Source organism: Saimiri boliviensis, chromosome 2 (genome assembly GCF_048565385.1).
Source record: "Saimiri boliviensis isolate mSaiBol1 chromosome 2, mSaiBol1.pri, whole genome shotgun sequence".
Taxonomy (NCBI): Eukaryota; Metazoa; Chordata; class Mammalia; order Primates; family Cebidae; genus Saimiri; species Saimiri boliviensis.
The window spans coordinates 3,665,866-3,680,622 of NC_133450.1; the positions used below are offsets into that span (position 1 = coordinate 3,665,866).

At 49.5% G+C, this 14,757-nt stretch overlaps 1 protein-coding gene across 5 annotated transcripts; it reads right to left on the bottom strand.

Annotated features, from left to right (window-relative positions):
• Positions 1–1,328: 1,328 nt before the first annotated feature.
• FAM219B (family with sequence similarity 219 member B) lies at positions 1,329–8,465 on the bottom strand. Of its 5 annotated transcripts, none has more exons than XM_039468939.2 (6): positions 7,789–8,453; positions 7,481–7,568; positions 6,392–6,469; positions 5,902–5,950; positions 5,187–5,248; positions 3,991–4,084 (listed from the first exon to the last, which is right to left on the bottom strand). In XM_039468939.2, the coding sequence occupies exons 1-6, from the start codon at positions 8,000–8,002 to the stop codon at positions 4,078–4,080; spliced, it is 498 nt and encodes a 165-aa protein (XP_039324873.1). In that variant the 5' UTR covers positions 8,003–8,453; the 3' UTR covers positions 3,991–4,077. The 5 variants fall into 5 exon arrangements, with proteins under 5 accessions (XP_010331070.1, XP_003944820.1, XP_039324873.1 ...); XM_074392658.1 differs by having other exon boundaries at positions 3,995–4,081; XM_010332768.3 differs by lacking the exon at positions 5,187–5,248 and having other exon boundaries at positions 1,329–4,081; positions 7,789–8,436.
• Positions 8,466–14,757: the final 6,292 nt, after the last annotated feature.

Consider the following 14,757-nt stretch of genomic DNA (forward strand, 5'->3'; position numbering starts at 1 on the left):
CCACAGGGGCAAAGTTGAAGAGTTGCACTAGACTGTATGGCCTGCAAAGCCCCAACTACTGATTGTCAACCCCTTCTCTAGAACATACTCAACTGTTGCAGATTACAGGGAGGGACTCAGGAACTGAACTAGCCAATTTTCATTGTGAGAAGCCCAGTTAGCTCTCCTAAGCTGGCAGGAAATACGTAAGAGGGAATCTCTCCTGATGCCCTGCTCCAGGGCTGGGACACACCTGCGAGAGGCTGTCAGCTGTCTGTTGCTGTTCACGTTTCTGACCTGCAATCGTAGACACTGTCATCCGAGACTAATCAGTCTTAATCCACTGGCTCCTTCCTGTGAGGTAAAGTTTTAAATTCAAAGTAAAGAATCTTTCTGGGCTTCTGCCCACACTAAAGTCCTTGTACAATGGAGTTCCAGGAAACCACCTTCAAAAAATCTCCTGTGTTTTTTTGCCTTCAAATTTTCTTCAGCTAAAAAACAATAAAGATGAGTGGAGGCCATGCGCAGTGGCTCACACCTGTAATCCCAGCACTTTGGGAGGCTGAGGTGGGTGGATCATGAGGTCAGGAGTTCGAGACCAGCCTGACCAACATGGTGAAACTCCGTCTCTACTAAAAACAAAAATAAGCTGGGCGTGGTGGTATGCACCTGTAATCCCAGCTTCTTGGGAGCCTGAGGCAGGAGGATCGCTTGAACCCAGGAGGCAGAGGTTGCAGTGAGCCGAGATCACGCCACTGCACTCCAGCCTGGGTGACAGAGCAAGACTGTCTCAAAAAAAAAAAAAAAAAAAAAAAAAAAAAGCCAGGTGCGGTGGCTCAAGCCTGTAATCCCAGCACTTTGGGAGGCCGAGGCGGGTGGATCACGAGGTCAAGAGATCGAGACCATCCTGGTCAACATGGTGAAACCCCGTCTCTACTAGAAATACAAAAAATTAGCTGAGCATGGTGACTCGTGCCTGTAATTCCAGCTACTCAGGAGGCTGAGGCAGGAGAATCGCCTGAACCCAGGAGGCGGAGGTTGCGGTGAGCCGAGATCGTGCCATTGCACTGCAGCCTGGGTAACAAGAGCGAAAACTCCGTCTCAAAAAAAAAAAAAAAAGCTAGAAAAAGTCTGCTAAGGGGAACCCATTTTAGAGAAGTGACTTGCGAGGGCCTATTTCACTCACGCTGTCGAATGAAACAGGCCCGAAAGTGGTGCCCCCTGGGAAGAGCAGAAAGGAGAGGGAGTTTCCAGAAGGAATTGCTGTAGTGGGCTATTAAGCTATTTCTTCATTTCAGGATATCCAGACCTTTCTTTAAAATCCTAATGCAACATAGACATAGCTCAACTAGTGTGATTGCATTTATTCTTATAAATGTACAGAGCTGTAGAAGTGCAAGCCAAGCATTCGGTAGAGTAGTACATAAACACCATATGGTACCACTCGTGTCTGGGAGGTGAGTCTGGACACGCCCCTCTCTCCAGGAAACTGTCACCTGCAGAACACCCAGCACTCTGAATTAAGGCAGTTTGGCCCTGGGCACATTGGTGGTATTTTGGTATGTGGCTACTGGCCCTAAACAACTATTTCTACCATGCCTCACTGCACTGTCCCACCAGGTTACTCCAGCTTTTCTACAGGGTAACAGCCTCCTACATGGGACCCAGCTTAGAAAACTCTTCTTCAAGGACAATTGCAGCTGAATATGTCAGAGTTGATACAACAGAGGGCCTTGGTTTTGGGGTCCTGCCACCCTCACCCCAGCAGCTGCTAAACACCCAGGCTACTCTGCCCTGACCACCTCCGACAGAGATGTGGCTCTACACTCAGCTTCCACAGCCACCTCCTGGCAAGCGCTGGGTCCTTCCACCCACACCACCGTCTTTACACTGTGCTACGTTTGATCCCTTTCCACATGTGCACTTCACCTCTGCAGACACAAGGCCCCCATCTCTGCGGATGGCAAAGGGGTTCAGGATGGAGATGTTCTTGCTCCCCGCAGGCATCTGCACAAAGGGCTCAGCACGTCAGCCGCCTGCATAGAGTTGCAGAGTCCTATTCCATAACAGAGTAACCATCTGCCTCCTCTCCCCCAGACCCCAAGTTGGCATGGCTCTGGTCTCTGTCCTATCTCCCTGCCGTGATGCTGCTAGCTAGGAGAGTAAGTCAGCCCCCAGATACTGCATATTCCTCTCAACCTTCCACGGTTTGAGAAAAACACATATGTCCATCAAGCACTCACAGGATTACCATCGTGAGGACCCTTGTCTGACAAATAACAAATAACGCCGTATCTTTTTATTAGACTTTCTCATCTTCCAGTCACCCCTTGTAGAGCAAAAAGAGTGTGCTGTCTCTCATATGCCTCCAGTGATAACAGAACACCGAGTAGAGCAAGAGACTGGATATTTTCCCGTGTGGAATCTATACCCCAATCCCGACTACTGGGTTGGGAACCCTGTCTATTCCCATTCAAAGCTCACCTCGTGGGAGGACTGCTTGGGCCTGAGACGTGGAGGCTGCAGTGAGCTATAACTGCACCACTGTACTCCAGCCTGGGTGACAAAGACCCTGTCTCCAATAAAACAAAGCAGAACACTCACCACGGTCCTGGGTGAGGCCAAAAAACAAAACAAAACAAAAAACACCTATTGAACAAAATTCTAGAAAAAGGCTTGGTATAGTGTATAGCAAGAGACACTCTCCAATATGGGGGCAGGGGATGTCACAGCAGAAATTATGCCTACTTTTTTTGTGTTTGGGCTGGTGGCTGAAAGAGGCTGTGTTACACCCAGAGGTCCGCTTAAAGCCTAATCCTGCGTATCCAACGAGGCCCATGCTGTGACCAAAAGAATCTGACAATGGAATGGTCCCGCCGGAGGGAAGGGAGGCCCTTTACACTGGCCGACTGATCTCAGCCAAGGGCCTAGGAGCTGGCTTAGGTCTCTGCTCCCATTCCTGTCTGTAAGCCTCAGTCTAGGACAAAGCCCACCCTGCTCTATACCCCCTCTCACCCATTGCTACTTTTCAAAAGTTTAAAAAGCGAAGCAAATAGGAAGGCACTGGACTGCTCCCCTGTAGCTCCCTCTGCTGGTAATAACAAAAACTGCAACCTTCTGGGGCCAGCCCCAGTACCTTCGACCCAATCTTTAGCTCAAAGACTGGGAAAGAAAGCAGCCCAGATCAAGGAAATACAAATAAATAAATATGAACATGCTGAAGCAGCTTTTCTCTAACTAGGGAAGGGCGAACCAGAGTCACTAAACTCACCCAGACAGTTGGACCAGTTGGGGATACCCCAGGTCCAGGGATTCTGGAAGCCAGGATCATGCTGTGTCATTAAGCAACTTGCTATCCCTGTCATAGACAGGTGCAACCTGAAGAGGGACGAAAGGACTCACTTGATGCTCTCTTGAAGGTCAAGCCTGCAGCCCATCTTAGAGCTAGGAAGAATAGGGCAAATGGAATTTCTCGAACTGGTCTCAAAACAGTTAAACTCTTTTTTGGATTGCCAGCTATAGCTATAAACCATAAAGTGCCATTTTCTGCCTCCACACAACACTATCTAGCCCAGCCTGGCACAAGAGCTCTTTGTGCCTCCCTGAAGCACCATGACAAATACCAGTCAAGCTGTCTGCAACTGTTTTCCTTAGTTACCTTTGTCACCCACCACAAGAACCAGAATTCCTCTGTCCTGCCCTTATTAAAGTGGCTTCTCCAAACTCTGCTCCAACAGCAGAGGAAATCTGCAGAATTCTACCTATCACCCCACAGCCCAGATGGGGGCCTCTGGCCTGAGAAGCAACAGGTAAGGGCTACCTGCAGGTCACTTTCTAGGGGTCAGTGACCCCAGTTCTCACTGCACTCTGTGAGCTGAGTGGCCAACAGGGCTCTGTAGGCCTCATGGTGAACAGGGCCAGTTTTGGAGGGTAATGTCTACTGGAGGGTACAGGAGGAAGAGTCCCCAAGACAGCACCAGCAGCAGGAGCATGTTGAAGCAGCCATGGGCTTAGGGGGGATGAGGTCTAAGGCCTCGTCATCTGGAATCTCATCCAGGTGATACCCATCCTGAAGCAGCTGCCGGCTCACATCCTGGTTCACCTGCTAAGAGAAGGAGAAGAGGGAACTATAGGCCAAGATGCAAAGCAGAAATAACCGCTGCCCAAAAGACAGGCCCACATTCCCTTATCAGGGCTTCCTGTCCATGCCTACTCCCCGCCCACCAGGCCAACCCCACACATCCCTGGACTACAGGACAAAGTGCCACTTTCTCCTACTTGTGCCTCAGTCAGCAGTAAGCCTTAGTACTGTCCAGGCTTCACTGTCACTGACCCCCAGCGGATCTGTTCTCACTAAATACTGAAGCATTCATATAAATATCAAGTTCCCAATTATGTGTGAAAATCAGTGCCCTGACTGTTCCCACTGGGATCCCAGACTAGCATCCATCAAGGCTGAAGAATATGGGACAAAGATCACAGAACAATGGGCTAGCGTAGTAGAACATGGGCTACGGTGGAAGGGTGTGGTGAGCAGCTTTGTCTACACACTGCTGGTTAGATTTAGACGTATCCTTTGATGCCAGCAGAGCTGGGTCCCTGCAAAGTGGAATCTGTTGGTTGGTTTCATCAGTTCACTGAGCATAAGAAGAATAAGTAAGGCTGGGGAAAGTGTAAGACTTCCTCTTAGACACAATCTTTGACACTCAGACATTTAAGGAGGACACAATTTGCAAACAGCCTCTATTCTCTGTGGCAGAAACTCAGAGATTAGCCAAGATTTCCAGGAGAATAAGAAAAACCAGTGGTGTAGGCTGGGCACGGTGGCTCACGCCTGTAATCCAAGCACTTTGGAGGCCAAGGCAGGCGGATCACTGGAGGTCGGGAGTTCAAGACCAGCCTGACCAACATGATAAAACCCTGTATTTAAAAAAAAAAAAAAAAAAAAAAAAAAACAAAACAGTGGTGTAGAGTCAGGTCCCCAGGGCTTTCACCTCTGTCAAAGGGAATGAGCTGTCAACACCAGGACTTTACATCCCTAGATTTCTATCTGGGACAGTCACTCTGGAAAAATGGCCACATGGCTATCCGAGTAGTGTTGTAGCCTGAGTTTTCATAGATGAAGCAACTGAAGAAACAGAAGTTGTTTGGTCTGGAAGAAAGCAAGCTTGGTGGAAGATGGGCAGGGGAGAGACAGAAATGCTGACCTCAGAGAGACTGGAGTTGCTGTATGACACTGGAAAGCAGGACAAGGACCAATGGACCCAGGCTGTAAGAACCATTTCGGATTAATAAGGAAGATCTCTCTAAGAGCTACTCAAAGTTGTGTGTATGTGTGTGTTGAGGGAAGGGTGGGCAGGGCAGCAAGGCTTCTTGGAGGTGGTGCATACCCAATTACAAAAAGCATTCAAGTAAGCACAAACTAGTAAACACTTAGCTAGATTCTATCAAAAAGACTCCTTTTCTAAACACACATACACACACACACACACACACACACACACAAAACAAAAAAAAGAAAACAATAACAACAACCCCCCCTCCCCAAAAAAGATTCCTTTTCTAAGCTGCAGCCTAGAAGACTTTAGAGTCTTATTTTAGAGACAGGGTCTTGCTATATTGCCCAGGCTGGTCTTGAACTCCTGGGCTCAAGCAATCCTCCTGCCTCAGCCTCCCTAGTAGCAGCTTACATGACTTTTGAGATCATTTCCAGCCGTGAGTGTATATGGTCTCCTGGATTCTCAACAGCCCTCCTTAGTCACCTATACCTCCACAGGGGGAAGAGGGCAGAGTGGAAGACTGTAGAACAGACCAGAAGTCTGGCACAGTGCTGTGCTCACAGCGGGCACCAAACAAGCATTTGGCAGTGGTGGTAATGCTGCCTGCAGCCTGGCCCTACGCAGAAAGGTGCTCTGGACTTGCCTCTGCAGAGGAATACCCGGAGGAGTATCTGGATTCCAGCTCCCCATCACTAGGAGAAGAGGAAGAGAGTCAGTTTAGGGAGGCACTGTGGAGCACAGCTGTAAATCACAAGGTGGAGAGCATGCAAAGGCATCTGGAAGACTTGTGAAGCAAAGGCCACACACAACAGAACTCAAGCCCAGAACAGGCCTGGAGTAATAGTGGTTCCCTCCATTGGTTCTGGCAGGGACAGGGTCACTCTCACTAACAATGCAGACATAATAGGGCAGGATGATCCCCCAAACATTGATGCTCTGCATTCTAGAGCGGCATGATTACCTATGAGTCTTCTAACCAAGCCATCCTGGGAAGGGATATTGCTCAGAAGAGAACAGCCCTGGAATATACATGAAGGGCCTTGGAGGAGACAGGGAACAAGCAAAGACATCAAGCGATCTTCAGTTCCATCTAAGGTGCTTTGCGAGGGTGTATTTCCAAGGGGAGCACTCACCTGTCAGAGTCGAGGGACACCAGGTTCTCATCTGGACTCTGGCTAAGAGCAGTATAGCCCTTGTTAAACTTCACTGACCTGAAGGGAGGTGGGGGAGAAGAGACCAAGCATAGATGAAAGCACAGGCGTGTCGCAGGGGGGGCCAGAGCCCTTACTCTAAAGGCAGAGGCATCGACTGCACTACTGACTTGCCTTCTTCGTGGTCACAGCCACCACCGCCTGCAGCTCCATGTACCTGGCCACAGTGCCTTAGAATATATATGTCCTCTTTTTTTTTTTTTTTTTTTTTTTTTTGAGACAGAGTCTGGTCCTGTCACCCAGGCTGGAGTGCAGTGGTGTGATCTCGGCTCACTGCAATCTCTGCCTCCCGGGTTCAACTGATTCTCCGAGAGCCTCAGACTCCCGAGTAGCTGGGACTACAGGTATACCCTGCTAATTTTGTATTTTTAATAGAGACAGGGTTTCGCCCTGTTGGCCAGGCTGGTCTCCAACACTTGACCTCAAGTGATCCAACCACCTTGGCTTCCCAAAGTGCTGGAATTATAGTTGTGAGCCACCGCGCCCAGCCTGTATTCTACTCCTCCCATAGCTCTTGGGAGAAAGCGCACTTCCCCTTTACTGAACCAGGAAAAGCCCCCTCTTCCCACATACTTAATCAGAGGACACAAAAATTGCAAGTCTTTGGGCAAAGGGTTAGGGTTAACTCTAACATTCGCTTCTCTGAGTTTCAACCCTCATCTGTAAAAGGGGGCACTGAATAAAGTTCTATTCAGCTCCGAGTTTACTATTCTGTTACAAACAAAAACAGGTCTAGCCGTTCCCACACTGCTCTTCGTCATTCTCCCTGAAGAGGAGAATGATAGCGAATGAGCCTGTGCACTCACAGAACTCCCTTACTCCGAAGCCCTTTCCCCGATCCTATCGCATCCTTATAGGAAAAGAGGAAATTGTTCCTCTTCCCATTTTAAAAATAGGTTGCATCAGGGGAATCGCTAGCTCGGCCTTAAACCAGAGCACCCTGTCTCCCGTTCTGGGGATTAAGGCCTTCTCTACAGCTGTCGGCACAGAGGAGGTAGCGCCTGCTGAGACCTTTTCCCTGAAGAGTCTGGCCGGTTCGGCGAGGCCCCCAGCATGCCTTTTCTCCGCAGAACGGCCTTGGCCAGGTCCCGGTGCTTCTCTGGAAGTTAAAGGGCCCGGGTCAGCCGGTCTTCCCCACTCCGCCGCGTCTCCCGAAGGCTTGGAGGCCGCTCTTTCCGAACGGATTTTGAGGGGCGGGAGCAGGCTGCAGCTAACCCCTTCTCTCCGGGGCCGAGGCCCAACGGAGCTCCGAAGCCCGCCCTGGGTACGTGGCAGCCCGCCCAGGGACAGACCACCCCCGACCATCGGACCACACTCACGCAGCTTGGCTTGAATGGAGGGTGCGCGCGCCACCATGTACGGACCCCGCTTCTCCACGGCGGCGGGGGTGCGCCCACCCAGCCGGAGGGCTCTGTTACCGATCTGTCCGGAGGGTGGCCCGGCGGCGCCCGGCGCGCGGTCCCGAGCCCCGCTGGGCTGGGATCCCGGGGTAGACACCCGCACCGCGTGCCCGCTGGGCTCCGCGGTCGCCATGGCCGGGCCCCGCCCTGCCGAAAGGTGCAACCCCGCCGGTGGCAAACGAGCGACCAGCGGAGGGAAAGGGGCGACTCTTTTAGCAAGATGGAGACGCGCAGGCGCGGGCCGTCCCCTTCCGGAGCTCTCCGTGTCGGTAGTGTGGGCACTTGGGCCAAAAGTTCCGCCCTTCTTTCCGGGGAACGGGGCAGTTCCGGTCTGCTGTCGGAGTTCGCTGCGGATCTTGCAGGCGGCTTGAGTCTGGTGGTGATGAGGCCCAATTCTGTCTCTCCTGGAAATTAAATACTGATGTTGTTGTGGGGCTGCGCGTGAGCGTCGGTCCGGCGCCCACGGTTTGAGTTCTCACGCTCGCACGCACGCTCTCTGCTTCTCGCAGTGTCTCCTTCGGGGTCTTCCCACGTCTGGAGCTGCCAAAGAGCGGACTTGGGCTGAAGAGTTATACGAAGACAAGAGTTATCAGCGACCTTTCCTAGAAAAAGAAACAGGCTCCGGGCGCGGCGGCTCGCGCCTGTAATCCCAGCACTTTGGGAGGCTAAGGTGGGTGGATCACAAGGTCAGGATTTCAAGACCAGCTTGGCCAACATGGTGAAACTGCGTCTCTACTAAAAATACAAAAATTAGCCCGGCGTGGTGGCGGGCGCCTGTAATTCCAGCTACTCGGGAGGCTGAGCAGAGAATTGCTTGAACCTGGGAGGCAGAGGTTGCAGGGAGCCGAGATGGCGCCACTGCACTCCAGCCTAGGCGACAGAGCTAGAGTACGTCTCAAAAACAAACAACAAAAAAAAAAACAGGCCCCAGATGTCCAAGAACCTTGTGAAGGTGACACATCTAGAGGCAGTGCCTATGTTGATCCATCTGACGCCAAACCCCTCCTTTCCAACTCCAAGAAGTGCGTGACCTTGGACAAGACCTGACCCTCTCTGTGCCTCAGTTTCCACATTTACAAATAGAACCCGCTGGGCTGGTGGCTCAGGCCTACAATCCTAGCACTTTGGGAGGCTGAGGCGGTTGGATCACCGAGGTCAGGAGTTCGAGACCAGTCTGGCCAACATGGTGAAACCCTGTCTCTACTAAAAATACATAAATTAGCTGGGTGCGGTGGTGCATGCATGCCTGTAATCCCAGCTACTTGGGGAGCTGAGGCAGGAGAATCACTTGAACCCAGGAGGCTGAGGTTTCAGTGAGCCAAGATGGTGCCATTGCATTGCAGCCTGGGCAACAGAGCGAAACTCGGTCTCAAAAATTAAAATTGGGGGGCCGGGCGCGGTGGCTCAAGCCTGTAATCCCAGCACTTTGGGAGGCCAAGGCGGGTGGATCACAAGGTCAAGAGATCGAGACCATCCTGGTCAACATGGTGAAACCCCGTCTCTACGAAAAATACAAAAAAAAAAAAAAAAAAAAAAAAAAAAGGAGCTGGGCATGGTGGCGCGTGCCTGTAATCCCAGCTACTCAGGAGGCTGAGACAGGAGAATTGCCTGAACCCAGGAGGCGGAGGTTGCGGTGAGCCGAGATCACGCCATTGCACTCCAGCCTGGGTAACAAGAGCGAAACTCCGTCTCAAAAAAAAAAAAAAAAAAAAATTAAAATTGAAAATAGAACCAATGTCACTACTCATTGTACAGCAAGGCAAATAGGCATTGAAAAGGAGGGTGAAAGTGTACTCAGTGTGTGTGTGGTAGGTTATGTGTCAGGGCTCTTGACTTCTCCAGCCCCAAGGGATGTTCTTGCGGCTCACTGGAAAGAACTCCAGATCCTTGTGAAACTGCCAAATCTCATGAGGCTGTCCCTTGACTAACTTATTGGCCTCAATAGGGTAGGTCAACAGAGTGCAACCTCCGAGCTTCCAGGGCCACGCAGACCGTTGGTAGGCACTACACTTTGGGCAAGAGAGGTGAAAAGGAAGAATTTCGGGCTGAAGCGTTTAAAAAATCAGAAACACAAAGGAATCCTTACCATTCTGGTAGATTACCCCCATTTCCCATGATCTGTTAGACTGTTTTTGCCTCCAGAAGCAGTAGGTTCATATGGCTCAACTTAGTATTTAATCGTTATAACCTCCCAATGACGCCCATAGTTACATGGACAGATACATCTCCATCATCAGTTGAGAATTCTAGTTCTGCTGTTCACTGGAGCTGAACTCCTTTACATAGGCAAGTATCTGGAGTTAAACATTAAAAGGGATGGAAAACTGATTTTTTTTTTTTTTTTTAATCCTGCTACTTCCCTTTCAAGCTCTCTTCTCATGTCAGAAGCCACTGCCTCACCAGGTTGTGGCCTCTAGCCCAAGGAACTTCTCTCTTTTAGTTAAACAAATGAAGCTTTGACTTGGTCAAGTTTGCCAGTTAAGTGATAAACCTGGAATTTGTACCCAGTTCCCTGTGGACTCCAAAGTAGTAGTTTTCTGGCTGGGCAGGAAGTCCACATTTGTAATCCCAGCACTTTGGGAGGCTGAGGTGGGCGGATGACCCTAGGTGGGGAGTTCGAGACCAGCCTGGCCAACATGGTGAACCCCCTCACCCCCATCTCTACTGAAAATATAAAAATTAGCCAGCGTGGCAGCGGGCGCCTGTAATCCTAGCTACTCGGAATGCTGAGGCACGATAATTGCTTGAACCCAGGAGGCAGAGGTTGCAGTGAACGGAGATTGGGCCACTGCACTCCAGCCTACGCAAGAGTGAGACTTTGTCCCCAAAACAAACAAACAAACAGAAAAGCCTCAGAGAAGTGGTTTCCTCCTGGTTATGCTGATGGGGATTTCACCAAGGGCCAAAGAAAATGTGATTTAAACCAGCAGTCCCCAACCTTTTTGGCACCAGGGGTCAGTTTGGTGGAAGACAATTTTTTCACAGGGTGGAGACATGGTGGGTGGTTTCGGGGTGATTCAGGCACATTACATTTATTTTTTATTTTTTATTTATTTTTTTTTTTGAGATGGAGTCTCGCTCTGTTGCCCAGGCTGGAGTGCGGTGGTGCGAATTTAGCTCACTAAAACCTCTGCCTCCTGGGTTCAAGTGATTCTTTTGCCTCAGCCTCCTGAGTAGCTGGGATTACAGGCACCTGCCACCACACCCGGCTAATTTTTTGTATTTTTAGTAGAAAAGGGGTTTCACCGTTTTAGCCAGGATGGTCTCCATCTACTGATCTCATGATCCGCCTGCCTCAGTCTCCCAAAGTGCTGGGATTACAGGCATGAACCACCGTGCCCAGCCATATTGTGCACTTTATTCTACATTACAATATATAATGAAATAATTATACAACTCATCATAAGTTAGAATCAGTGGGAGCCTCAAGCTTGTTTTCCTGCAGCTAGTCCCATCTAGGGGTGATGGGAGACAGTGACAGATCATCAGACATTAGATTCTCATAAGGAGCCCACAACCTAGATCCCTTGCATGTGACGTTCACAATAGGGTTCATGCTATGAGAATCTAATGCCAAGGCTGATCTGACAGGAGGCTGAGCTCAGGTGGTAATGTGAGCAATAGGGAGCTGTTGTAAATATTGATGAAGCTTCGCTTGCTCATGGACCAGTATCTGTCCATGGCCTGGGGCATGGGGACCCCTGACCTAAACCTACTTAATGTCACAAAATCACTAAGAACTTGTAACACAAATGTGAGAGCCTTCATGCACGCTCCTTCCAATCTTCCATCAATAATGCTGTTAACTTGCTTAGTGATTGAACATAGACCCTGAAGCCAAATTACTTGCTGTGTCACCTACTGGCAAATTATTAAACCTCTAGGCCGGGCGCGGTGGCTCACGCCTGTAATCCCAGCACTTTGGGAGGCCGAGGCGGGTGGATCACCAGGTCAAGAGATTGCGACCATCCTGGTCAACATGGTGAAACCCCGTCTCTACTAAAAATACAAAAATTAGCTGGGCATGGTGGCGCACGCCTGTAGTTCCAGCTACTCGGGAGGCTGAGGCAGGAGAATTGCTTGAACCCAGGAGAGGGAGGTTGCGGTGAGCCGAGATTGTGCCATTGCACTCCAGCCTGGGTAACAAGAGCAAAACTCTGTCTCAAAAAAAAAAAAAAAAAAAAAAACAAATTATTAAACCTCTTTATGTCTGTTTCTTTAGCCAAGTGGAGATAAGAGAACCGATCTACTGGAAGTGGAATTGTGAAGTTCAGTTGTAAAGTGTTTAGAATGGCACCTGGCATATAGTAAGTGTTCAAGAAATGTATGCTATTATTTACACAACCTTTATACAGTATTACAAGGATTTAGTGTTCATTTTCTCATTTGACTTTACACTCCCCGAGGGCAGACTGCCTTATTCACTTTTTTTTTTTTTTTTGAGATGGAGTTCCACTCTTGTTACCCAGGCTGGAGTGCAATGGCGCGATCTCGGCTCACCGCAACCTCCGCCTCCTGGGCTCAGGCAATTCTCCTGCCTCAGCCTCCTGAGTAGCTGGGATTACAGGCACACGCCACCATGCCCAGCTAATGTTTTGTATTTTTCGTAGAGACGGGGTTTCACCATGTTGACCGGGATGGTCTCGATCTCTCAACCTCGTGATCCACCCGTCTCGGCCTCCCAGAGTGCTGGGATTACAGGCTTGAGCCACCACGCCCGGCCTTATTCACTTTTTAACATAAGGTTATAGTAATAAATATTTGTTGAATTAATATCCTATTTCTAGTCAGGCGCGGTGGCTCACGAGCCTGTAATCCCGGCACTCTGGGAGGCTGAGGTGGGTGGATCATTTGAGGTGCGGAGTTCAAGACCAGCCTGGCCAACATGGTAAAACCCCGTCTCTACCAAAAATACAAAAATTAGCCATATGTGGTGGCGCACACCTGTAATCCCAGCTACTCAGGAGGCTGAAGTGGGACAATCGCTTGAACCTGGGAGGTGGAGGTTGCAGTGAGCCGAGATCATACCACTGCACTCCAGCCTGCGTGACAGAGTGAGACTCCATCTCAAAAAAAAAAAAGGAAAGGAAAGGAAAAAACCCCAATATTCTATTTCCCCTCTTAACTTCTAGTTAACTAGTATCATAGAACTTCGAGGCTGGAAGAGATCTTAGAGATTATATAGTTTAAATTCATTAATGAAATTGTGATCTTGTGATAGTTGTGTTCAGTGATCTTGGCCTGGATGTGTGCAGATCCCTTTTCCACTTAGGAAATTATGTTCACTAGGACTCACGCCTGTCATCCCGGCACTTTGCGAGGCCAAGGCGAGTGGCTTCAAGAGCAGCCTGGGCAACATGCCGAAGCCCCCGTCTCCACCAAAAATAGAAAAATTAGCTTGGCACGGTGGTGTGCGCCTGTGGTCCCAGCTACTGGGAGTCTGAGGTGGGAGGATCGCCTGAGCCCCGGAGGTTGAGGCTGATCCGACAGGAGGTGGAGCTGCAGTAAGCTGTGATCACACCACTGCACTGCAGCATAGATGACGGTGAGACACTGTCTCAAAAAATAAATACCTCATAATTTAAAAAAAGAAATTATGTTCACTAGGAACTTGAGAAAAATAAATGCCCCCCCCTACCCCCGCCAAAACCCAACCAACTCTATGTTGTAAGGGGATGAGGCTCCAGAACAAGAATTGCCACAACAGAAAGGGCACAAAGCCCCTCTTCCTTGCCCCTGCTACTCAGACCTCAACCCAGTGCTTGTGCTGGCTGCCCTGCTGGGCCTGGGGCTCTCAGCTCTTCCATTCAGTGTAGCTTTAGTCATCTTTATGCATTGCAGGTGCTATGCTGGGTCCTGCAAACCTAATGATGACAAATAAGGCATCTCCCAGTTCCCAGTCTTGTTTCTTTGTTATTGGTGGGTGGTGAATCCTTGGGGAGAGATGACTGGCTGTTGGGAGCAAGGACTACTACCCTGGCTTCTGGAACCCTCTTGGGCAGTTACTCTTTATCCCTGGCTGTAAATCATAGGAATCCCACCTATTCCCTAAACTTTGTCTTGGGACAGATACATCTCCATCATCAGTTGAGAATTCTAGTTCTGCTGTTCACTGGAGCTGAACTCCTTTACATAGGCAAGTATCTGGAGTTAAACATTAAAAGGGATGGAAAACTGATTTTTTTTTTTTTAATCCTGCTACTTCCCTTTCAAGCTCTCTTCTCATGTCAGAAGCCACTGCCTCACCAGGTTGTGGCCTCTAGCCCAAGGAACTTCTCTCATTATTGGTAGAGCACAGATAACTGACAGATGGAACCTACAAATCTGCAGGTCCTTCTGGGTTCCCAGGTCACCAGCCCCACCTCTGTCCTCACATTAGTTACATGCAAGGTATGGCCCTATCGGTGGAGGGCTGCTGTGGTGTACGTATGGTTTCTTTGCCCCCGCCAAACCTCATGTTTAAATTTAATCCCCAGTGTTGGAGATGGGGCCTAATAGGTGGTATTTGGGTCATGGGGGTGGATCCCTCACGAATACATTAATACCCTCTCTGAAGGTGGCTAAGTTCTTACTCTATTAGTTCCTGAGAGAGCTAGGATTTTAAAAATATCAATTTTATATATATAGTGAGCCATAAAAACTATTTCTGCTTTCAGCTGGACACAGTGGCTCATGCCTGTAATCCTGGCACTTTGGAAAGCTGAGGTGGGTGGATCACGAGGTCAAGAGATTGAGACCATCCTGGCTAATGTGGTGAAACCCCATTTTTACTAAAAATACAAAAATTAGCTGGGCATGGTGGCATGCGCCTATAATCCCAGCTACTAGGGAGGCTGAGGCAGGAGAATCACTTGAACCTGGGAAGCGGAAGCTACAGTGAGCTGAGAT

Excerpts from the sequence above, each read along its gene's own strand:
- FAM219B (XM_003944771.3), bottom strand. The coding sequence starts at position 8,002 with ATGGCGACCGCGGAGCCCAGCGGGCACGCGGTGCGGGTGTCTACCCCG. Across the intron at positions 7,569-7,788 it reads CTCCATTCAAGCCAAGCTGC|AGAAGCACCGGGACCTGGCC; the intron begins GTGAGTGTGGTC and ends TTTAACTTCCAG. Across the intron at positions 5,951-6,391 it reads GTGTCCCTCGACTCTGACAG|TGATGGGGAGCTGGAATCCA; the intron begins GTGAGTGCTCCC and ends CTCTTCTCCTAG.